Raw genomic sequence first — 25,107 nt, 5'->3', positions numbered from 1 at the left:
TCTTGATTTGGATTGTGCTGTGACGTTTTGGAGCTCACTTACTATTTACTGCATTTGTCATTCAGGTCCATTTTAACTGGCTTATTTCCTCCAACCTCGGGCACGGCCTTCATCCTGGGCAAAGATATCCGCTCCGAGCTCAGCACCATCAGGCAGAACTTGGGTGTCTGTCCCCAGCACAATGTCCTCTTTGACTTGTGAGTAGCAGCCAAGAAGCACAATGATGGGGTCTGTAGCACAAAACAAAAATGTGTGTGTGCTTATTTAAAATTACAGAGGATTCCTTTTCTCATTTTCTGACATTACTATCCTCTATGGCTCTAGGCCCACTTCTGGTCTCTCTCTTGCTTGTGTAAGTCCAGAGTAACTCCACGGGACAGTGGTTAGCAAATGTGTGTATAGAGGTAGATGTAACTGGCATATCATTTGCAAGGGCTGCTGTTTAAAGGCAGTTGAACAATGAAGTAGTGTTGAAGTAGTATCAATATATTGGTAAATGGGAGTGAACCAAGAATCAGGATGTTAAAATGTACCATATTTGGCCAAATCCTCAGTGGTGTAATTCAGCATAGCTCAATTGAAGTGAGTGGATTGGTTACACCAGCTGCGGATCTGGAACATAATATTCCATGGAAGCTGCGGGTCGTTGGTGTCACATGGGAGACATTGCACCTCATGGGCTGAAACCAGCAAATAGTGGTTTATGCTAGGGGTTACTTCCCACCCAGGAGGTGCTAGTCTGAGCTGTATATGTGGCCTGGGATAGTTCACTGATGGAGGTGTTAAGAATCTGTAGCTGGACAGAAGTAGGTTCTGTTTTATTGTTAGATGTATCTGTGGTCTATCAGCAATGCCTTGCACATCCATCAAGACCATTTTTCCAGTTTTTCTTTTAGAAAACTGTTTCTTCCATTGAAAAAAAATAGGCCAAAATTTTCCACAGTGACTAATGATTTGGGGTACCTCAGTGTTTGGGAGTCCAACCTGCGGCACCTTAATATGGCCTGATTTTCAGATAGCACTGAGCATCTGCCCTCTGGAAATCAGGCCCTTCTAAGGTGTCCCAGGTTGAGTCCTGAAAATCATTAGTCATTTCCAAAAATCTTAGCCCTGCATAATATTTTCCTGCCTCAATAAGTATGGGTTTTGTAACTAATTTAAAAAACGGTTCCTGGGATGAGTCTGAGCCTGACTGAGACATAGTGCCTTGCTGGTTCTGCTCCCTACGCCTTAGGCTGACAGTAGAAGAGCACATCTGGTTCTACGCTCGTCTGAAAGGGCTGTCAGAGAAAAAGGTGAAAGAAGAGATGCAGCAGATGGTGATGGATGTCGGCCTGCCTCACAAACTCAAAGCCAGAACCAGCAAACTCTCTGGTAGGTCCAATTCTTCAGCCCTTTGCATGTCTCATCTCAGCTCAGAAGGCTTTGAGAAGGGCACTGTAGTTCCCTAATATTGAGAGGCAAAGCAAGATACTACAGTGTAACCTGCCACTCGGTGTGTGTTAAGTATCCACCTCTGTGCCTGATCTACAACAGAGGTGGGTCTGCTACAGCTAATAGCTTGGGAACGTAGTCCTGTAGCTCAAGCTGAGGAGACTTACGCTCTTAGTTCTGGAGCTGCCAAGGTTCAATCCCTGTTGACATAGGTGCCGATTCCGTGGATGCTCTGGGGCTGGAGCACCCATGGAAAAAAAATAGTGGGTGCTCAGCACCCACTGGCGGCCCCGCGGATCAGCATCTTCCCCCCCCCCCCACCAAGCCTCCCACCTGCCAGCAGCCCCGCCAATCAGTTCCTCCCCGTCTCCACAGTGCCTCCCGCCCGCTGCAGATCAGCTGCTCAGTGGCGTGCAGGAGGCGCTGGGGGTGGGGGGCAAGGGGCAGGAAGAGGCAGAGCAGGGGTGGGAGCTTTGGGGGAAGGAGTGGAGTGGAGGCAGGGCTTGGGGCAGACCGGGATCTGAGTAAGTCAGCGCCTATGCCTGTTGACCACAAAGACTGGGTGCTCATCTGAGATTCAAATGGCTAGGGGCCTGAGGTGTTTGGTTTGAGCTTCCTCTGCCTAGGGCAAGTATGTAAACCAAGGCTGAGTGTGCATTACCCACCCCCCTCTGTGCCTGACCCACAGAAGACGTGAATCTTCTATACCTGACTTAATCTTTTAGCACAAGCTCATGCTTTAGTTCTGGAGGTCCCAGCTTCAATCCAAGATGACAGTCATTACAAAAGCTCTCATAGTAAATATGCTATTGAATTTATTAGCACCCAGTATCCAAAAATCTCTAGACATCTTAATAAAATGTAAAACTAAAACAGTATGCCTGGTACCCCGGGCAGTGACTGGAGCAAGTTAGACAAAAGCAAAGTGGTTAAAGCCACTGTCTTTATTCTCCAGTCTGCTCTGTTCACTTTGTCCCACTCAGGCAATGCCAGGTGTGTGGATTCTGGCCCCAAACAGCTAACTGAGAATCCCCCTTGTGTAGGAGAACACTCCACTGGTGTAAGGTTCCTGCACCAGCCGCCTCACTCCCAGTGGAGGGGCATGGTGGGATGGTGTGGTGCTCCACTCTGCCAATTCTCCATTGGCAGTAAGGTACTTCGCAGACTTTACACCAGTCAAATAAGTTAGATCAGCTTCTCAGTTGCTCTAATGCTGGTGCTGAGCAACGCAAGATCCAGGAGAAACGACCAGCTCCTTAAGGGCCCCCTCCACTTGTTCCCTGGCACGGTGCAGAACTCTGTCATGGGGGGAGGATGGAGCCTAGAGTCATTTAACTTTATCTGTGTGCACACCTGGCTTCAGAAGGCATTTGTGTGCAGGGGGTGGGGAATCTGGTTCTAGCCATCTCCACCACAGCACCTTACGGCACAGATCTCTGCTTCGTTGTTCACACCTCCAGCCTGAATTCTTCTCTCGCTTCGCAGGTGGCATGCAGAGAAAGCTGTCGGTGGCCTTGGCCTTTGTGGGTGGATCAAAGGTGGTCATTTTGGACGAGCCAACAGCTGGGGTGGATCCTTATTCTCGCCGAGGGATCTGGGAACTGCTTCTGAAGTATCGCCAAGGTCTCTGTTCTTTCACCCCGTTATAGTCAGAAGTAAAAGGGCATCAGTGGCTTGTGGCTTAGATAAAATACATTGTTCTACCTTTGCTGATTGTATGGGGGAATTGTTACTAATGCGTCATTGCAAATCCCTGGGTGCCCTGGTAGAAAATGGCAACAAACAGCCCCAGCCCTGGGATCAGGGCACTCAGACACCTGCATTCCCTATTAATGAGACCCTTTTTGCAGTCTCGTTATAACAAGCCCCTTCTCTTTAATTGGTGGGACTGCATTTCAGTGCTCAAGAGAAAGCCATGTTCTACGTTCACTACCCACTGAGGGAAGAGGATAGGAGGGCAGATTCTGATTTCATTCCCACAGGTGTAAATCTGGAGTAACTCCAGTGGATTCATATGGACGTAGCTCAGTTCAGAAGCTGACTTTTGGTGTCTGCATTAGGGTAAAGCCCTCTGGTGTTAAGTGGGCCTACTTGTTGGTATGAAACCCCTTTCATTGGTGTACCCTGAAATCACAACCCTTGCTCCAGTTGAGCAGGACCTGGTGAATCAGGAATTCAGGTGCACCACATCTTACACTGCTCAGATCACTGTGTGTCCACTCACTGCTGGGTGTGGCTTGTTCTGTTTCCATAGCTAGCACTGTAAATGCCTACCAAGAGGAGTGGCAAAATACAAACAGGATGGGGACTGGGTCATGAAGAAGAGGAGAGAATCCACCTGAGCTAGTTGTTAACTTCTTCCATACCATTCCCCCCTCATACCAAGGACCCACCTCCCCATTTAGCAGGATGGGGAGGGCAGGGTGCTTGCATCCCCCATGACCTAGGGACGTTGATATTGTTGACTTACTGGCAAACTCCTTGATGTTTGTCTTACCTTCTTCATTTACAGGCCGCACCATCATTCTGTCCACACACCACATGGATGAGGCAGACATCCTAGGGGACAGGATCGCCATCATTTCTAATGGCAAACTGTGCTGCGTTGGCTCTTCCCTGTTCCTGAAGAACCAGCTGGGAACAGGCTATTACCTGACCCTGGTCAAGAAGGACGTGGACTCTTCTCTGAGCTCCTGCAGAAACAGCAGCAGTACAGTGTCCTACCTGAAAAAGGTACAGTTCCCATAGCAGCTGTCCACTTCCTTTCTCCTTCCGTCTTATCCTCCTTACACCAAAACTTAGGGCTGCCAAGAAGCAACAGTTAAAATGTAATGGAATAAATAGGTTGAAAAGAAATCCCTTAGCACGGCACAGAAGCGTTACCTACCTTGGTACAGCCCTGAGATCAGATCTGGTTAAACCATTGCATTGGAAGCTTGCATCCATTACAACCTCTTTGCATGATGTCTTTAATGCCTGTGTTTTCGGCCTGACAATGGATGCTGCAGCTTTGCGATTTGGCTGCTTGCCTGAATAGATTAAATACATTGCTACTGATATTAGCTTCTGCTCTTACATCCTCTTACAGAACTATTTATCTCAACCCTTTGTTACAATAAACGACATTAAGATCCTCTGTGCTATAGCCCCTTCCTAGAGCATCCGGATTGCTGGGCCTCTCTGGATGGTGTTATAAGGAGAGTGCAGCATACAGCTGGCTGCCTTTTGATGCAATTAACGTATGCTCATCCTTTTTTATGTACCTAGGATGACAGTGTCTCCCAGAGCAGCTCGGATGCTGGGCTTGGCAGCGACCATGAAAGTGACACCTTGACAGTAGGTAAGGACTGAAAAAGGCACGCATGAGATTGAATCTCACCACTGTGGTCTTGAGCAACTCACTTAACCGCTCTGCTTCTGTTCCCCCATCTGTAAAATCAGGATAACAGCACTGCCGTACCTGGGGTTTTGAGGAACATTTAATACTTGCAAAGCATAATGAATGCAAAGTGCTGAATAGTATGAAATTTCACCTAATGATCAAACGAGACCAGAATTTAAGGGCCATTAAAGCCAATGTGCTTGCCAATATGTTAGCACTGCACTGAGTTCACTTATGTAGTGTGGCTTGCAGGGCTGTTGATTGTGTCTGGTTTTCAAAGGTCCTCAGAAATGCTGCAAATAGTCATAGCTGCTGGGATCTGCAGCTAGGGTTTTAGCTCCATTGAAGTCGATCCTTCACTGGGTTGTGTTTTACCCCAGCTGAGGATGTGTCCCAGCAAGATTCCTGAGTCTCTGCAGTCTTTGTTACCGGTGACTCACAGAGTAACAGGGCAGGCATCTTGTATTTTGGTTCCTCCAGACGTCTCTGTTATCTCCAACCTCATTATGAAGCACGTTCCTGAGGCCAGGCTGGTAGAGGAGATTGGCCATGAGTTAACCTACGTCTTGCCGTATGAAGCTGCTAGAGAGGGAGCTTTTGTGGAGCTGTTCCATGAGATCGACGACCGTCTCTCTGACCTGGGCATTTCAAGTTACGGCATCTCGGAGACTACCCTGGAGGAAGTATGTGAGCTGAAGCTCATCTGATGGTTTAGACAATGCCAAACAAATAATTGCAGACCCCAGGGCAAAATCCCCTGTATATCCATGGGAAGCCTGTCTACCAGGGAACTGGTCTGGCCCTGAGTTCATAATCCACGGAAGTGTGAAAAGAATTCTCTCTTCCTGTCCAATTTAAGTGTGCCCACAAGGGAAACGTGCATTAAAAATTGAGGGTCAGGTCCTCAGCTGGTGTGAGTGGGCACAGCTCTGTTATAGACAGTACAGCTCCCCATTTTCACCAGCTGGGGGTCTGGCCCGAACTGTTTTCTAACGATCAGGTTTTTAAACTTACCCTGCCAAGTACTTTCAGACATCTTGGGGCTGCACCTGGTTCCAAGAGTCTCCATGGGGCCATTCCATGCAGCCAGGGATTGCTGGATTTCAGCAACATTTTGGTCGTGTCCCCTGCCCAGACTCTCCTCCACCTAGGGATTCCACTTTCACTAGGGTACACTGGCTTTCCTGTAGCTTTCCGTCACCAGAGCAGCACAAAGAGCCTGTCCCCTTGAAGCCCTGTCTAGTGTATTCTCCAACACCTTCTGAAACACATTTGGCATCATGATTTCCTCTTTGGGGGGGAGGGATAGCTCAGTGGTTTGAGCATTGGCCTGCTAAACCCAGGGTTGTGAGTTCAGTCTTTGAGGGGGGCACTTAGGGATCTGGGGCAAAAATCTGTCTGCGGATTGGTCCTGCTTTGAGCAGGGGGTTGGACTAGATGACCTCCTGAGGTCCCTTCCAACCCTGATAGTCTATGATTTAACTGGTTGGAGGAAAACCTGATTCTTCCAGCAGCTTCTAGAACATTGTTGTTGTCTAATGTGTTTGAAAACTTGGCCCTTCCTGTATAGGAAATCACAGGGGAAAGCATATCCCATCATAGCTGGGAATGTTGTTCCTTCTTGATTAGAAGGCAGGTGGACTTCCACCAGTTTAATACCAAGCCTCATATCTGCATCTTCATTGGAAAGGGATGAAGGTTACAACAAGTGCTTACTCTGCATCATGATTCTGTATTGTTAATGACTGCTCCATCCTGGGAATAGTGCGCGGATAAAAAATGTCCCATGTCATTCTTAGTTGGAGCTAATAGAACATGTGTGCTGTCCCCCCTTCTCCCTCCCCCCCCCCCAAAACTGTCCCAACCTCAGCAATCAAAATCATAGGGGTGCATTTGGCTGCCAAGTCCTCAGGTGTCACACTGGCTATGTTCTAAGTTGCTCTAGGCCAGTGGCTCTCAACCTTTCCAGACTACTGTACCCCTTTAAAGAGGCTGATTTGTCTTATGTACCCACAAGTTTCACCTCACTTAAAAACCTATAAAATCAGACATAAAAATCAGACAAAAAAAGTGTCACAGACACACTATTACTGACAAATGGCTGACTTTCTCATTGTTACCATATAAAATAAATCAACTGGAATATAAATATTGTACTTACATTTCAGTGTATATAGTATACGGAGCAGTATAAACAAATCATTGACTATGACACTTTACTTTGTACTGTCTTCGCTGGTGCTTTTTATGTTTCCTGTTGTAAAACTAGGCAAATATCTAGATGAGTTGATGTACCCCCTGGAAGACCTCTGAGTACCCCCAGGGGTACACATACCACTGGTCAAGAACCACTGCTCTAAGCAAGGGATATTCCATATAGCCCCACATGTTGAAATGATGCATTCTGTACTGGAATCATTGGATCTCCCATGTTACATCAAACAGCACATTATTGCTGAATTAGACCAATTCTGATTTTCTTTTTAACCTCTCTTTGCCTGTCAGATCTTTCTCAAAGTGGCTGAAGATAATGGGGTGGATGCAGAGACCTCAGGTGAGTGCAATCGTTTCAGGGCTGCACTGTCAAAGGAGGTTCTATCTGTACAGCTTTGTACATGGGATTTGCATGCATCATCCCTTATGCACACAACTGACAGAGGGTTAAATTCTCAACTGATATAAATTCCCATTGAAGGAATTAAGCCATTGGGCAAGTAGAATCAATCATCTAGTGGTTAGAGCAAGGGGGTGGAATTTAGCAGATATGAGTTCTGTTTCCCACTTTGCCACTTACACATTCTGTAGTTTTGGGCAAATCTGTTGGCCTCTCTGGGTGTCAACTTTTCCATCTGTAAAATGATGGTTCTTGCCCTGGTGTAGAAGCCACAAGTGAAAGAAGCTACAAAAATTGTTTTCAAAATCAGAAACTGGAACACTTTTGTGGTGACTTTTTTAAAGTCACAAAATAGCCATGCAAAAATGTCATTACTGAGTGTCAAGACACATGCACATATTTCTTGGAATGGAGGATTTTTTCCAGTAACTTAGTGTCCGAATGAGTTTATCATGAAACATTGAATAAGTGTCATTAAGTAAGTTTCTGAGCAAATGATCAGTCTGACAGTGTCTATGTTCAGTTGATTTTTCTCTTCACTCCAAATGCTGCTCTTCGCACCACAAATTTGTTCCAGTAGTCTTTGTTCCTGGGAAACACAGAGCAAATTCTGCTTAATGTAACAATACGTCTTGAAGTAACATTTTAGGATTATCCCCCTGCCCCACAAATTTTAATTGATAAATGAAAAACCTGGTTCCAAGAGTCTCCATGGGGCCATTCCAAGCAGCCAGGGACTGCTGGATTTCAGCAACATTTTGGTCATGTCCCCTGCCCAGACTCCCATGTCCCCTGCCCTTAAAAGTAAGTTCCTTGGACACCATATGAAAAACTGGCTCATGGGTTCACTTTACAGATCAATGCAAAGGTGTGTGCTAATTCAGCAGCAGTTCAGAGGCAGTCCACAGCTAGTTCAGTCTGCATATGGGAACTTCTTAAAAGTTGAAAGCAAATATTCAGTGAAGATTTCTATACAGTAGCTTGCTGGTAATACTTCAGTTCCCAGTGCTTGGGGCTCATAGAAGAATAGGGTTGTTCATTGTCTTTGTTAACTTGAGCAAATCAGCTAACATGTGCTGTCCTCTTCAGATGGCACATTACCTGCAAGAAGGAACAGGCGTGTCTTTGGAGACAGACAGAGCTGTCTTCATCCATTCACAGAAGATGATGCTTTCGACCCTAATGATTCAGACATAGATCCAGGTAAAGATGGAAGGAGCTGTAGTGCAATAATCTCAACTGTCTGTCTGTGCCTCATTACTAATCTACAGTTCTAAAATATTAATGTTTTAAAGAAATGTGTTCATTGTCCATGTTCTTGGGTGAATCACAATGTGAGAAATACTAGATTTTATGAGGGCATTGAAACGAACTAATTAGTACACCTTCGAAGAGTTTTGGATGCTATTTAAATTCCTTCCAGCAAATGTCCCATTAGTTTCTCCTGCATTTGTTGAAGTGTGTTAGAATTGTTGACATACTTAACCTTGGATGCTCCATCCTCATGCAGGATGTTTATTAATCTCTGCTTCCCTGCATGGGCCAAGGCAAGAGGAACAAGGTTTGTTTATGCATCAGCGCTAGATATCCCAACTCATTCTGGGGCCCTGCAGAAGCTAATGTGTGAATATGCATGAAACAGTCTGTCCAAAGGGGACAGATTTAGGGCCTGACCCAAAACCCAGTAAGTCAAATGGGAGCTTTTTCAGTGATTTCCGTGGGCACTGCGTCAGGTCATTTTATAGTATAGAGGTGCCCCTAGTGACATCTAGACTATGGAAATGTGACCTAGCCACAATAACTCAAGCAGGGGCTTTCTATGTCCAGATGTTGCTGGATCTCAGCTGTTATATTAACATTTCCCTGCCCTTTGAAATGAATCTACCCTTCCCTAAGGCCAAGTTAATACTCTTATTCCTTGGAATAAATATATAAAGCACCTTTTTGTGTTATGGGACACCTTATAATGAAAGGTGGACCTAAGCTGAAAAGTTCCACTCTAGAGTGGAACTTTCCCCAATGTTTGGGGATGTTCAGAGCTGGCATTTCTGGTCTGGCCCACCTCTGCTTCCGAGAGGGGTTTAATGAACAGATAGTATAGACCAGGGGTTCTCAAACTTCATTGCACCATGACCCCCTTCTGACAACAAAAATTACTACATGACCCCAGGAGGGGGGACCGAAGCCTAAGCCCACCCAAGCCCCACTGCCTGGGGAGGGGGAGGAGCAAAGCCCGAGCCCCATCGCTCCGGGCAGGGGTGCCAAAGCTGAAGCTCAAGGCCTTCGGCCTCTAGTCAGGGGGCCTGGAACCTGAGCCCTGCCACCCAGGGCTGAAGCCCCTGGGCTTTGGCTTTGGCCCTGGGCAGTGAGACTCGGGCTTCAGCCCTGGGCCCCAGCAAGGCTAAGCCAGCCCTGGCAACCCCATTCAAAGGGGGTCGTGACCCACAGTTTGAGAACTCCTGGTATAGACTGTAAGGCTGAGGTTTCCAACAGTGCCTAGTAGATTTGGATGCCCAGTTCCCTTTGGAAATGAATGGCAGCTAGATCTGAAGGTAGTCTCAGCCTCGGTGATGCAGAAAGATAAACACTTGGATGCATAAAGCAACAAAGAGTCCTGTGGCACCTTAAAGACTAACAGATGCATATTCATGAGAGATCATTTCCCCTTGCCCTACTGCACGCCATACGCCTTTGTGCTCAGAGCGGGTCTAGGAGACTGGGCAGCCAGCAGGGTCCTGTCTGCACAAGCAGGAGCAGCCTCTGAAGGAGAAGGAAATCTGCTTTTGTTTGTTTGTTTGTGGGTGAGAGTCCTGTATCATTTGTTGTCAGCAGAATCCAGAGAGACAGACCTGCTCAGTGGGATGGATGGCAAAGGCTCCTACCAGATGAAGGGCTGGAAGCTCATCCAGCAGCAGTTCGTAGCTCTGCTGTGGAAGAGGCTGCTCATTGCCAAGCGCAGCAGGAAGGGTTTCTTCGCCCAGGTGAGACCAGGCAGCAACTCCTGCAGAGGTCACTGGAACATGGCCCAGTTCTACCCGTGTCTCCGAGAGGCTTACATGCATCACTCTGGGTGGCTGATGCCTGTGGGGACACTTCTTTTAAAGGTGGCTCTGCCGCTTCCCTTGTGATTTCAGATCGTACTGCCCGCCGTGTTTGTGTGCATTGCTCTCATGTTCAGCCTGATCGTACCTCCCTTCGGGAAATACCCCAGCCTGGAACTGCAGCCCTGGATGTATGAGGAGCAGTATACCTTTATCAGGTACCTTGCAAATGACTAGAAAACATTAAATCAGCGTCTTTAGAACTGGTTCTGCTTTCTCTATTCACCATTACAGTCTCATCACCTCACAGTTTGCATTTGTGTGCGTAACTCCAAAGTACAGGGTAAAGAAAAGACACCATTTTGCCTGTTTGTAGCTTTAACAAGGCAAGCTCCAAATAAGAGTGAGTTTGAATGGTAGTAGGAGTATAATACTATTTGGCACTTTTCTTCCTCAGATCTCAATTTACTTTGTTCTCAGATGCTAAATCACACAGAAAAGAAGCTAAAGTATCCCAAACTCTTTCCAAATGTTACAGTACTTTTTGTGTGAGAGACAGAGAGAGAGAACACACACATGCCACAAAGGAAAATTTCCACCCAGTTCCTTTTCCTACCCTCTTACCTGTGTCTCGGCCCTGCCATGTTGCTGGTTTTGCTGCACATGCCTTATCTTGGTGCCCTGAATGTGTCTCTTTGATGCCCCCCGTAGCAATGATGCGCCAGACGATGCAGGCACTCAGAAGCTTGTGAACACTCTTCTCAATGAACCCGGCTTTGGGACCCGCTGTGTGGAAGGACACTCCATTCCGTAAGTAGAACCCGAGCAAGGGCAGGCACAAGGGGTACCTCTGTCATTTCTAAGCCACTTCACGTTGCTGCTGCTTTGAGGTCCTGGTGGATGCTGTTAACGTGTGTCACATAACGTGGGGAGGGATAGCTCAGTGGTTTGAGCATTGGCCTGCTAACCCAGGGTTGTGAGTTCAATCCTTGAGGGGGCCACTTGGGGATCTAGGGCAAAATCAGTACTTGGTCCTGCTAGTGAAGGCAGGGGGCTGGACTCGATGACCTTTCAAGGTCCCTTCCAGTTCTAGGAGATGGGATATCTCTATTAATTAATTATTAACTCTCAGCTGCCATTGCCACCAGCCTCAGAATCAGCTTTCAGGGGTTGTAACATCAACATGATGGGCGTGGTGTTTGTATTATCGCAATGGCAGTGGTTAATTAGAAGCAGCTGTAGTGATCAGCTTAGGGAAATATCAAGCAGAAGGCCTGATCCCAGCGGCCTGGACTCATATGAAAGCTCTTCCTTCAGAGGTGCAGGCCCCTTGCCTCCTATGTTGTATGAAAGTATTCATTTGTGATTGCATCCTTTGTTGGCACTGCCACTCAGACAAGCAAGGGTTGCAGCTCAGGCCCTACCTTTTCCTTCCCCTTGCTCACTGAGAGTATTGAGCCAGACTTTAGTGGGAGCTACTCGCTCCGCAGGGCAGAAGGGAGCACACAAGGGTGCAGGCGTGTACTGTGAAAATGACCTCTTTCCTTCTCTCTTCAAGAACCCGCCCCCCAGGGGTGCCCAGAGCATTGCTAGTGTTCCGTGCAGGCAGCATGCTGGGAACTGCCATTGACCGGGATAGAGACGCAAGGGTGTTCCCCAAGTTACTTGCAGTGGGGGTCTGGCTTTGAAAAGAAAAGCCAAACTGGCCACATGGCCGTGTATCGTTGGCTCGGTCTAGTTGTTTTGCTCCCACAGTTCTCTGCTTCTGTAGGATTTCTTTGTGTGTGTGGCTTCCACAAGTGTGCTTTCGTGGCTAGCAGGCAGGATGGGAGGCCTGGAGACCTCTGCCACGGACTTGCTGCGTGGCTTTGGGCAAGTCATTTATGGCCAGATTGTGCCTGGAAGGAAGGCACAAAGGAGAACGCCCCCACCTTCTTCCCCACCACCAACCCTTGTGTGATCTGTATATAGGCCACCCAGAACTGAAGTCACTGCGCCAAACTGGGTAGGGAGGTGATGGGCCATAGCTCCGTGCTCCACACATCAGGCAATGGGGTAGGCTGGTTGGTTGGGGGGGAATTATCTGCACCTGCGAAGTTGTGCAGTGGCAGGCGCACTCGCCCTGCAGGAATGGGAGCTCCAAGACATTCTGCCTCCTGGTGCTACCCTGGGGCAGTGCAGCTCCATGCCCACTCCAAAGGCCCACCCAAGCCCCTAAACATCTCTGCATGTCAGCATCCCCCCGCCACAAAGTGGCTCTATTGGGGGTTGTGAGGCGGAGTTAAATAAAGCACTTTAAGCTCCCCAGAAAGGGATGATAATGGTGGGTGGGATTCTCCAAAGTGCCTGGCGTCAGCCTGACTCTGCTCCCATTGATGTTAATGAGAGCCTTCCCTTTGCCTTCCACAGGCGCCAGGCTAGGCCAGTGGGAGTTTGACTGTTGATTTCAGTGGGAGCAGAGCTAGGCCCGAGCTGAGCGCTTCGGAAAACTCGCTCTTGTGTGTTGACCAGCATTGATGATTTACATAATTTAGCAAACTGACCTGTCTTTATAAAAAGTTGCATTTGCCTTGGCTCTGGCCTCATGCAGAGACACTCCTTGCCTGGTCGGAGAGGATAAATGGACCACCACCTCTGTCCCCGACACGGTCCTGGACATCTTCCTGAACGGCAACTGGACCATGGAGAACCCCTCCCCGGCCTGCGAATGCAGCAATGAGAAGATCAAGAAAATGCTCCCTGTGTGCCCTCCTGGCGCAGGGGGGCTGCCTCCTCCACAGGTAGGAGAGGTCTGTTCTGTAGCCCCAGAGCAGCATGGAGATGTGCGTGGAGAACGGGCGGCTGGGTTGGGTCTTTTGGGGGGATATGCATGAAGCCGAGGAAAACATACTCGATTCCAAGTCTCTGCTTTTCCCATGGCACCAGAGAGAACAGAACACTGGCGACATCCTGCAGAACCTGACGGGCCGGAACATATCGGACTATCTGGTGAAGACCTACGCACAGATCATTGGGAAAAGGTGCTTATTACACACATTGTTCCCTAGTGATTGCTGCTGCCCCTGTGCAGAGACCTGTGCACCACATAACTCCCATGGGGTGAATCTGACCCATGGAGAGCTTTAAACTCTGGGCTGTCTGCAGAGGTGAGACTATGCGAGGCTCAGTGAGTCTAATTTGCGCTTTCTCTTGGCCCACCCCAGCTTAGGCTCTTTTAGACCCACCAGCACCCACCTGTGCATAGCTAATAGTCCCTTCCCGATCGCCTTGAAGGGACTGATGCAAAGTCAGGGAGAGTCTTCACATTGACTTCAATGGGCTTTGGATCAGACCCTAAGTTTCGAACTCACTTTGATTGTTCTCTCAATGGCTGGTGCAAGTCAGCACAAATCAGCAGGAAGTATTTCTAGCAAAGTACTCAACTAGCTGAAATGTTTCTTCCTGAAGTAAAACACGAGGCTTTTAAAAACGTGGTCTGAAACTGCTGGATCCCTTCCTGTTTTAGATTTATAGACTACAGGGCCCGAAGGGTCCATTGTGATCATCTAGCCTGACCTCCTGTGTAACACAGGCCAGAGAACTTCCCCCAAATCATCCCAGAGCAGAGCTTTTAGAAAAACACCCCCACTCTTGATTTAAAACTTGTCAGTGATGGAGAATCCACCACGACCCTGGGTAAATTTTCTAAGCAGCTTCCGATTTTCCCATTCTTTTGCGATGCAATGGGCTCTGCCCAAAACTTCAGCCAAGTCCAGAAGTGTCTCTGACTCCAGTTCCAGCTCAGGTCCCTCTCTGCTTTATCCCGTGGGCCAAGGCAGTGCAGTGCAGTGAGCCCGGGAGTTGCTATATCAATGTAAAGCATCAGGGCAAACTCCTCTGCCAGGTGACACAACTGAACTCCCTGGAGTTACACACAGCATTAATCTGGCTCCGGCCATTAATGCACTTCTGTCTCATTATGGTCTGTGCCCATATGGCTGGAGGGTAGGTCTGATTGATGGCCCATCTCATAAATAACAGACTTGTTTCTTCTCTTTGCCTTCCCAGTTTAAGGAACAAGATCTGGGTGAATGAGTTCAGGTAAGTTACTGTCCTTTCTTTAGGTTGCTTGGGGCTCATTAACCGATTGAGTGCCATGATCTTTGGGCTGCTGTCTGGTCAAATTTGCCCCTAAATTTAATTTTTGTAAAACGAAGCTTTTTTCAAAATCTAAACCCACCAGAAATATTTCAATGAAACGATTGTTTTTAGCATTGCAGTAGAGATAGTATCCACAATTACTGAGCCTTTCCCTAGTCACTGCGCTTTGTGAGCAGACAAACTGAAAAGAGCCTGCTTACCACAACGCCTGCCACTGTGAGTAGTTCCAGTTAGCAGGATGCTCATTAGCAAGCCCATGCAAGATCAGGCCCTTAGACTGGTTACAAGCAATTGCACCATCCTAAGAGGGGCCGGGAGCACTGTGGGGGAGCATTGCTCTCAGAGAGAGGACCCCACTCTGCTGTCAGCAGTGGAATGGTAGCTGCTCTCCGCCTTGCTTCCCCTTCCTTTAACCCCTGCGTGATGAAAGGACAGCAAGCTGAAAGGTTGGGCTGCAGTGTGGAAAGGCCACAGGTTAGTTTTGTAAACAGTCAGCTCTAATTTTGTTTGGGGGAATTAACCAGAAATCTAACACAGCTCCTGGGAGGAATAAGCCTGAATGACCTGCTGTCACCTCTGAGAGCTCAGCGAGTTGGAGTCCTGTTTGGTTCAGCGCCTGCTGTTACGAGAGTTCGGGCATGTCTACATGGCAGGCTCACTGCTGTGGGCTGGGTGGACACCCCTAGAGGCTCCTGTTGAATGGAAGCTTAACAAACAAATGTCAACTTCAAGTTGTCACTGAAGGCCTAACTTTGCGGCATTGGATCCCAGCACAGAGCAGCTAAAAGCCCCAGGGGATGAAAAAGGGCCTTTTATGGAGGACACTGTAGGGTCAGTCTGTGTTTCACTGTCTCGTCCGGCTGTGCTTTCAGGTACGGTGGGTTTTCAGTGGGCGCCAGCAGCTCCCTCCTGCTTCCTCCCGGCGATGAAGTCAGTGACGCCATCAAGCAAGTGAAGAAAATCTTGGAGATAGCCAAGGTGAAGAGCAATTTCATATGGGCTCAGAATGTGCTGATGTCATAGTACACCCCGGGGGGGGGGGGGGGGAGGGAGTGTGGCCAGCAGGGACTGAACCCCGGGACCTTTGGGTCTAAAAATATGAGTTTCCTCTGCTTGAGATAAAGGACCATGTGCTGAGCCACATTATGCTAGCATGGGTTGTAACAGAACTGCATTTGTGGGCGGAGTCGTCATTGTTCAAATTCAGAAGAACTATTTGGTAACTACGGTCTCGGAGTACCTGATCATATAAACCCAAAGTGGAGTCAGGAAGCTGACTTAAAGAGGACTATGTCCTGAAGTCCTTATTCTGATTTAACTCCTTTTTCACTCCAGTAAGCTTCCATTGATGTCAGTGACCCCAGTTACTATCGGCTAGCACAGCTCAGAATCTGAGAGAGAGCAGGTTGGGTGTCTCAGAAACCACAACATGAGAACTGGGGGGGGAAAATCAAGCCTGATATTCTCATTCATTCTGGCCTCTCTGTGCCACTCTGCTGTTACAGAGCAGCCAGACAGCAGCTGGATCTAGCTAGCTCAGAGCTCCCCTACTCTCAGATGGCACAGAGCAGGAGTAGAGGGCCCCTATGCCCCATCCAGCCCGATTGCCACTTGGTGTAAATTAGAGCAGCCTCTCAGCTGCTCTAACCTGTGCCAGGGAAGTGCAAATTGCTTCAGAGAATCAGTGAGCCTCAGCCTACCCCTCTGCACTTAATGGATCTTGGCACAGGAAGGAATCTAGGCTATTGATTTTTTTGGGAGGGTGAGTATTTGTGACACAGTGTCTCTGAGTGCTGCTATAATAGGAAAGTTCTGTGTGGGATTGTGCTGGTTAGTTGCTACCACACAAAAGACAGTTCTGGAGTTCCCTGGGGCTTTCTCAACTTCCTGCCCACTTTGGAATCGTCCCAGAAGAATAGTGAGGGACTCTGAGCCCTGGGACTGCAGTTCAGGGGAAGTGTGAGGCTGGGGCACCTTCCCATTCCCCAATCTGTGGCAAAGCAAACAGTATAAGTAAGGTATCCGCTGCACTGTCTATAATGAATGAAGCAAATGTGCCATTGTGTGCTGTTCACAGGGGAGTTCTGGAGATCAGTTTCTTCACAGCTTGGAAAGCTTCATGAAAGGGATGGACACAAAAAACAACGTGAAGGTAAATCCTGCCCACCCACTGCTGTGCCTGATATTCGGAGCCAGAACCTTGCATTTTAAACCCCAGCTCTGCTTCTAATTGGCAATGCCCTAGCGATCTGTATGCAGCATGTGTTCAGAATAGGGGGCACTGCGCCCGAATCATTTGCCAACAGAACCAAAACTGCCACATCCCTGTGTGGTGTTTTCCAGGAGAGAGTGGCCTCTTGGACCCCAGTCCAAAGCCCATTGACTCCAAAGGGTGTTGGATCAGGGTCTTGGAAATCAGTAGATCGTGGCACTTACCTGCTCCCAGCATAGGAACCATGGATTGTGCTTTCCCAGTGCACATGGGCCATATGCCTCCATTCACCCATGCTTAGGATCTCATGAACATCCCAGGTTCCTCATGTGAACTGAAGTGATGCTACCACCTTTATTCAGGAGACCAGGGGGCATATAACTGCCCTTGTCAAACTGTATATTGTGCCACTGAGGTGGCTGACAATAGTTTGCAAAAAGGCAGGAAGAATCAGTACATCTTCCCACCACCACCCAAGTGGCTGTAGACCTCTGAACCCCTTGGCTATGGACCAGGGGAGCCTGTAGAATGGTAGGCATGGCTGGCAACCCTATTGATGCTGGCATGTTGCTTTTCAGGTTTGGTTCAATAACAAAGGCTGGCATGCCATTGGCTCCTTCCTGAATGTGATCAACAATGCCATCCTCCGGGCCAATCTTCAGGACGGCGAGAACCTCAGCACCTACGGGATCACGGCGTTCAACCACCCGCTCAACCTCACCAAGCAGCAGCTCTCCGAGGTCGCCCTGTACGTCCTAGTATGAATGTTATCCGCGGCCTGCTGGAGACGAGGGGCTACGGGGAATGGAAGGGAGGGAAGAAGAAAGTTCCTTGGAATTAAGGAAGCTGCAAGAAATGGGTGTTGGAGGAGGGGAGCGGGTAAATAAAAGAACAAGGATTCCTTAGCAGACCAGAGCCATGCTGGATTAACGTGGCCAGTTGTAGTCACCAGTTGAGGATCTGGCCAGGGATTTTGCAGCACTCCAGGCTGAGATTTCCAAAACCACCACTTGGGTGTTCAAATCCCCTAAGCAGCTTTGCAAATCTCAGTCTCTGACTCTCCCAACTGCATTATACTGAAGCTTGTTAACGCTAGAAAAGTGCTGGGCAGAGCTTTGCTCTCATGTGCCAGTACCCTACACATATAAATCTTTGGTGGAGTAAAGCTCAGATGTAAATCCCTACATTTCCCCTTGTGGTTAGACACATGTGAAAGACCTCTCATCATTATCCAGCCTAACAATGCCCTTTCAATGAACATACTTGCAACAGAGCTTAACCTGAGGGCCCAGTTCTACCACCTGTATTCCCATTGTGTGGGGAGGGTGGCCGAATTGGGCCCCAGTTCAGGTTCTAGTGCTAACGTGCGCTGGCACAGTATGGAGGGAGACTCTGGCAATAATTTATCGCCACTCTGATTTCCCTTTGCCCAGGATGACCACGTCGGTGGACGTTTTAGTCTCCATCTGTGTGATCTTCGCCATGTCCTTCGTCCCCGCCAGCTTTGCGGTTTTCTTGATCCAGGAGCGAGTCAGCAAGGCCAAGCACCTGCAGTTCATCAGTGGGGTGAAGCCGGTGATCTACTGGCTGGCGAACTTCGTCTGGGACATGGTAAGATTGCCTCCCGGGAGCTCATCCTTTAGAGCAGGTTACAATGTGTAATAACACCCATCGCTGCAAAACGAAGGCCAGCTTGTGCCGGTTAGGCTCGGGGCAGTGCAGAGCACTACGCCTTCGTTGCAGAGCTCGCTAGGATGAAGGAGTGTGCGTTCTTCTACATGCCCTAACGGGATGCATGTGATGAGTGTTCTGGTGCCTGGTAGTTCTGACAAGCTGCTCCTGCCCCTGCTCCACCCACCTGGCTCTCCTGCCAGCACAGCACTGGTCTCCCTGCACAGCTGACCATCCCTGGTATAAGCTGATGTGGTTACGGAGTTCTGGCTGGGCTGAATTTGGCCCTTGTGCATGCGTGTGCGCACACAGACGTGTGCATATGGTCACAAACCTACTGAAAGAGCATGGTGAACTCCCACTTCCAGGGGAATTTACTGACATTAGCTAGTGCTGAAGAGTATGGTGTGATCAGGGCACTGCGCGGGGACTCAGCAGCCCTGGGTTTGATTCCCAGCTCTGCTGCTGGCTGGCCTGTTCTGTGACCTTGGGCAAGTCACTTCCCCTTTCCACACCTCTGTTTCCCTTCCCACCTTTTATCTTGTCTTTTAATCTATTGCTAGCTCTTCAGGGCGGGGCATGCCCAGAACCTCCCATCACTATCTGGCGACTGTAATACAAATCGTGACAATAATAAACACCTTGACTTATTCCTCTTCATTTATTTTAACATCTGGGCACTGCGATTCACCCTAGGACGAGTACACAGTACGTTTCCGGTGCTGGACTAAGGAAGATGTGGAGTGGCTGGCAAGCTCTCCAATCACCATGTATAATGTGCTAGCTTATTTTCTGAGCAGATAGCATCATTATTTTCAATTCTATTCCCATATTTTTACCCTGTTTTCCTCCACTTCATAGAATCATAGAATATCAGGGTTGGAAGGGACCTCAGGAGGTCATCTAGTCCAACCCCCTGCTCAAAGCAGGACCAATCCCCAACTAAATCATCCCAGCCAGGGCTTTGTCCAGCCGGGCCTTGAAAACTTCTAAGGAAGGAGAATCCACCACCTCCCTAGGTAACCCATTCCAGTACTTCACCACCCTCTTAGTGAAATAGTGTTTCCTAATATCCAACCTAAACCTCCCCCACCGCAACTTGAGACCATTACTCCTTGTTCTGTCATCTGCTACCACTGAGAACAATCTAGATCCAGCCTCTTTGGAACCCCCCTTCAGGTAGTTGAAAGCAGCTATCAAATCTCCCCTCACTCTTCTCTTCTGCAGACTAAATAATCCCAGTTCCCTCAGCCTCTCCTCATAAGTCATGTGCTCCAGCCCCCTAATCATTTTTGTTGCCCTCCGCTGAACTCTTTCCAATTTTTCCACATCCTTCTTGTAGTGTGGGGCCCAAAACTGGACACAGTACTCCAGATGAGGCCTCACCAATGTCGAATAGAGGGGAATGATCACGTCCCTCGATCTGCTGGCAATGCTCCTACTTATACAGCCCAAAATGCCATTAGCCTTCTTGGCAACAAGGGCACACTGTTGACTCATATCCAGCTTCTTGTCCAATGTAACCTCTAGGTCCTTTTCTGCAGAACTGCTGCCTAGCCACTCGGTCCCTAGTCTGTAGCAGTGCATGGGATTCTTCCGTCCTAAGTGTAGGACTCTGCAGTTGTCCTTGTTGAACCTCATCAGATTTCTTTTGGCCCAATGCTCTAATTTGTCTAGGTCCTTCTGTATGCTATCCCTACCCTCCAGCGTATCAACCACTCCTCCCAGTTTAGTGTCATCTGCATACTTGCTGAGGGTGCAGTCCACGCCATCCTCCAGATCATTAATTAAGATATTGAACAAAAACAAATGTAGAGCATTAAGATGCTTTTGATTTTATTTTGCAAGTAACCTGGAGCTATTTCTTCCTCCTTCCAGTGCAACTACATAGTTCCAGCCACCTTGGTCATCATCATCTTCATCTGCTTCCAACAGAAGTCCTATGTGTCCTCTTCCAACCTGCCCGCACTGGCCCTTCTCCTCCTGCTCTATGGGTAAGGCTGCATCTCTCAAGGAGAGCCGTGAGGCCCCAGTGGACTTTGTGCTGTGAATGAGCGTGTCTTACACTGTGTCTTTCTGCTCACCAGGTGGTCTATAACACCACTCATGTACCCAGCTTCCTTTGTGTTCAAGATCCCCAGCACAGCCTACGTGGTGCTGACCAGCGTGAATCTCTTCATTGGCATAAATGGCAGCGTGGCCACTTTCGTCCTCGAGCTCTTCACCAACAACGTATGTTCCCACTGATGCATCGCTGACCACCCCACTGCTTTACATTGCCCTTAGGAACTGGCGAGTGCGTGGTGTCCATTCTGTATCTCCTGGTGTGCAGGGAAGGGTAGGGAAGGCTAGGTCAGGTGGTCAGAATAGGGCATGGTGGAGCAAGTGGGGCATGTTGCCCAGAAGACCCCAGTTCAGCAAGGTACGTAAGCATGTATGTAACTTTAAGCACATGAGTAGCCCCTTTGACATCAGCGGCACTACTCACATGCTTATGTACCTTGCTGAAAGGGGCTTAAAACTCTTCAGCTGTTTCTAATCAATAGTCAAAGGGAAAGAAGAGTTTGGTAGCTACTGAGTGCTGTGTGGAGAAGCTAAACTCTGTATTCACTTGGAGGTGGGAGTGAAAGCTGAGATAAGAATACCAGTCCCCTGCCCTCTGGAGACCTGGGGGAATGGGGTATCCCATGCCTGCTTGGCATTAGTTCAGCTGATGGTAATCTGTGACTGAGACAGTGCAGGGCAATCCCATCTCTCTGCTGTTACCTCGACCCCAGCCCTATTTGTTCACCTCAAGCATATTATCTAAATCTTGGACTGTGAGCTCTCTGGGCCGGACTATCTTTGTGGTGTTGGTACATACAGTGCTTAGCACATGGGGTCCCGGGGCACAATTATAATCATGTCCAGAGGGTTCTCCCATTATTTGTCAAGTTTGTTTGTCTAATCTGTGCTGTCAGAGGGTGGTGGAGTGGTTGTTTCTACCCATTGGGAAGCAAATTTACAGGACAGTCACCCTCAGCAAGCTAAACCTCCCTGCTTTTTGGTTCTCGCCCTGAGAAGCTGCTCAGGTAGCTGATTTGTGCTTGGCTTTTGTTCCGTTAGAAGCTGAACAATATCAATGAAATCCTGAAGTCTGTGTTCCTCATCTTCCCCCACTTCTGCCTGGGGCGGGGACTGATCGACATGGTGAAAAATCAGGCCATGGCCGACGCTTTGGAAAGGTTTGGTAAGTGACCTCACACAATGTGGGATCCACAACGTCAGCTGGACACCTAGGGCATGAGCCTGGGAGGTGCTGACTGCCTTCCACTCCCATTGAAATCACCAGGAACTGAGGGGCCTTGGCTCCCAGGGCCTGGCAGGATTAGTGCCTAGCTAACAGTAGTGAAAACAGTACAGAGGTCTGCTCTGAACTGGCCAGAGCCTGTAAATAGCCCATCTGATTCCTTACCAGGACAAGCGAGCAAATGGTTCTCAGCTGTTAGGGAGCTTGAGTTATTAGGGAGTCAGTTGATTCTTTAAAAATACAAAAATGTAGTTGTATGAAATGCAGCCTCAAGTTGAGAGGAAGGATGGTCGTGTGGTTAAGGCACTGGGGCTGGGAGTCAGGAGAGTGGGGTTCAACTCCTGACATCGCCACAGACTTTCTGTGTGCCCTTGGGCAAGTCACTTCATCTCTCTGTGACTCAGTTCCCCCTCTGTAAAATGGGGATAATGCTTCCTTTCACTGTCTTGTCTGTTTAGATTGTAAGCTCTTCAGGGCAGGGCCTGTCTATTACTATAGCTATGTGCAGCACCTAGCACAATGAACATCTGAATATCACTATTAGAAAAGTACTACGTGCACAAGCCAAAACTGGGTCATCACGTGATCTTATTATCTTTGTCCTCTCTTTCCCCTTAGCATCACCCTCTCATTGCATCTTGTCTAAAATTAGTCTGTAAGCTCTCTCAGGGCAAGAGCCTTTCATCTTTGTATCAGTCTCGCCAGCTGCTGTGCAAAGCTGACTGTGTTTTGGCTTTTCCAAACAGGGGAGAACCGTTTTGTGTCCCCTCTGTCCTGGGATCTGGTGGGACGGAACCTCTTTGCCATGGCTGTGGAAGGGGCAGTCTTCTTCCTGATCACAGTGCTCATCCAGTACAGGTTCTTCATCAAACCGAGGTAAGCTCGCTCTGCATCATGCGTCCGTGTTGTGGGCTGGGGCTGGGGAGATGCACGGAAGCCTGAGGTGTGCGCTTGGCTCTGACATACAGGACAGTGGCAGATAGGATTCAGCTGGCCTGGTCATACTGCAAAAGACCCATGCTACAACTCAGACAATCAGCGAGGTCAAATCACAGTTAGCAACCTTGTGTTAATGATGATGCTTGTGCAGCCAGCCATTGTACCACCTCATTGTCAATTCACAGTGGGAAATTATTGTGCAGCCAGAGCCTGTATGTCGTTTTTCCATTTACCTGAGTGGCAGCAGGAATGGGCCCAAAGTTTGCATCACTAGTACAGGTTTAAAATTCTAGTTCAAACCCATCTCCCAGCCTGAGAAAAGCTGTGGGAGGCATCTCGAAGAAAGAACATTTTGGTCCTTGGCAGTATTTTGAACTTGAGCAAACATTAGTTGATGTGAAATTGGTTTTGTCTGGAGGACGCTATGTGAACACAGCAATAATCAGTAGCCCAAGAGTGTGCTGGAGGCCTTAGGAGTTATGTGCCTGGATTTAACAGCGAGACTTTTATAGAATCTCTGACACCAAACAGATCAGCATTCACTATGGGTGAAGTTCCCTTGCGTGCACAGGGTCAGCACACGGCCTGTGCACTGAAGCCTCGCTTTGAAGGCCTAAGTGGGACGGAAGCAGCTTGCTAGCCTTCTGCACAGGGTTGAATTGCAAACACAGAAGGGCTTCCCCGGGTGTGTTCTGTTTGGATGCTGGTGCATGATTGACATCTGTCTCACCCTCTCTTTCATTTGTAATGCATTCACCTTGGATGCTTTCTTCTCTTCCTTTTCACATGTTGACTTGTTCCCCTTCGAAGGCCTGTCAGTGCCAAGTTGCCTCCTGTGAATGATGAAGATGAGGATGTGACCAGGGAGAGGCAGAGGATAATTAGTGGCGGCGGACAGAGTGACATCCTTGAAATCAAAGAGTTGACCAAGGTGAGAGAGAGAGGGCTGCTCATGCTTACCTAGATAGGTTGGGGCTGGGGCAGTCCCTCACCAGTACCACACAGCTTACCCAGGACCTGATCCAGAGCCCACGGGAGTTAAGGGGAAGACTCTCACTGATTTCAGTGGACTTTGAGTCAGGGCCCAGATACATTCTATTCACAGGCTTAAAAGGCAGTTCACTTCCAGCAGGTAAAATGTGTTGGATGTTAGCAGTGCATCTGCATCCAGAATGCACGTATCTCTGGCACAAGTCTCGCATGTCTGGGGCACTGTCTGACGCATTACAGTTTCTTTCCCAATCAGATATTGGGCCAGACCCTCCATTGAAGTCAACAGAACTATGCCAATTAACCCCAGCCGAGGATCTGGCCCTGTATGCCTGAGTACAGACCCCAGAATCAGCTCCCCTGATTATCTCGACCACCAGTTACCTCCGGGAGTATGGCTAGTATGATTTGATGTAGTAGTAAAAAGCCTAATCCTGTCCCACTGAAGTCCAATGAGAATTTAGCCATCAAGTCCAGGGGGATCAGGACTGGAGCCTTAAGGATGTCTTGGGAAGTACGTGGGGCTCAGAGTCTCTCTCTTCTCCCACCCTCCCACATTGCTTATTTTCATTAATTTGTATTTCCTGGTTTCAGATTTATAGAATGAAGAGAAAACCAGCTGTTGACCGGATCTGTGTTGGAATCCCTCCTGGGGAGGTAACGACCAATTTGTCATCTAGATCTGTGTTTGTTTTTACTGAACTATTTAGGAGCAGTAGAAGGCAGTGAGTAGGATAAGAGCTGAAATCCTTGAGGTTTTCATTGTAATGAAGAGGAAACATGGTCTTGTGCTTAAGACAGTTCCCTGCTCTGCCACAGACTCTGGGTGTGACCTTGGACAAATCACTAAATCCCTCAGGATAACAAGGATAATCGCACTCACTTGGGGTGGCAGGATAAATACATTAGTGTTTGGTATGCAGTCTGAGGCTATTCCTCTAGATAAAATGCTTTTGTTCCCTTCTCCCTTCCAAATGATTTCAGTTGGAAATAAAAGTTCAGAAACTTGCTATGAAAATGTGGTATTACACTGAAGAGCAGCTGTCAGAATGGGGGGAGCCATCGTTAGTCTGTCTTGCGAATTCCAGATCAAATTTGCTCACATTTATACATAAAAAGATGTTTTTTTCCTATAGACCCTCACTCTCACCCTGAGCTCTGAGAGTCCAGGGACTTCTTCCTGCCTTATGCCTGTCATTGTCAGTAATAAAAGATTCTGCAGGTCAAATCATGCACTCAAATACACATGGGCTCATATGCTCTTTAATGTTTTCAGTGCTTTGGCCTCCTGGGAGTGAATGGCGCTGGCAAGTCGTCAACTTTCAAGATGCTAACTGGAGATACAGATGTGACGGGAGGAGAAGCTTATCTGAAGGGAAACAGGTGAGCAGAAGA

At 48.3% G+C, this 25,107-nt stretch overlaps 1 protein-coding gene across 1 annotated transcript in view; it reads left to right on the top strand.

The window, feature by feature from the left end:
- Window positions 1-25,107, top strand: part of ABCA1 (ATP binding cassette subfamily A member 1) — a 92,270-nt gene that overhangs the window by 59,891 nt on the left and 7,272 nt on the right. Inside the window, exons 17-41 of the mRNA XM_024208018.3 lie at window positions 66-197; window positions 1,235-1,374; window positions 2,920-3,057; window positions 3,947-4,167; window positions 4,702-4,774; window positions 5,297-5,499; window positions 7,322-7,370; window positions 8,520-8,633; window positions 10,263-10,411; window positions 10,565-10,689; window positions 11,183-11,281; window positions 13,062-13,251; window positions 13,397-13,491; window positions 14,519-14,551; window positions 15,484-15,589; window positions 16,689-16,763; window positions 17,402-17,571; window positions 18,257-18,434; window positions 20,373-20,488; window positions 20,582-20,726; window positions 21,600-21,723; window positions 22,530-22,659; window positions 23,533-23,653; window positions 24,307-24,369; window positions 24,989-25,095. Of these exons, the coding sequence (XP_024063786.2) occupies window positions 66-197; window positions 1,235-1,374; window positions 2,920-3,057; window positions 3,947-4,167; window positions 4,702-4,774; window positions 5,297-5,499; window positions 7,322-7,370; window positions 8,520-8,633; window positions 10,263-10,411; window positions 10,565-10,689; window positions 11,183-11,281; window positions 13,062-13,251; window positions 13,397-13,491; window positions 14,519-14,551; window positions 15,484-15,589; window positions 16,689-16,763; window positions 17,402-17,571; window positions 18,257-18,434; window positions 20,373-20,488; window positions 20,582-20,726; window positions 21,600-21,723; window positions 22,530-22,659; window positions 23,533-23,653; window positions 24,307-24,369; window positions 24,989-25,095 (3,096 nt within the window). The remainder of the gene's footprint in view (window positions 1-65; window positions 198-1,234; window positions 1,375-2,919; window positions 3,058-3,946; window positions 4,168-4,701; window positions 4,775-5,296; window positions 5,500-7,321; window positions 7,371-8,519; window positions 8,634-10,262; window positions 10,412-10,564; window positions 10,690-11,182; window positions 11,282-13,061; window positions 13,252-13,396; window positions 13,492-14,518; window positions 14,552-15,483; window positions 15,590-16,688; window positions 16,764-17,401; window positions 17,572-18,256; window positions 18,435-20,372; window positions 20,489-20,581; window positions 20,727-21,599; window positions 21,724-22,529; window positions 22,660-23,532; window positions 23,654-24,306; window positions 24,370-24,988; window positions 25,096-25,107) is intronic.

This window comes from Terrapene carolina, unplaced genomic scaffold (genome assembly GCF_002925995.2).
Source record: "Terrapene carolina triunguis isolate 2854851 unplaced genomic scaffold, T_m_triunguis-2.0 Scaffold94, whole genome shotgun sequence".
Taxonomy (NCBI): Eukaryota; Metazoa; Chordata; order Testudines; family Emydidae; genus Terrapene; species Terrapene triunguis.
This window is presented reverse-complemented; position numbering and strand designations above follow the sequence as displayed.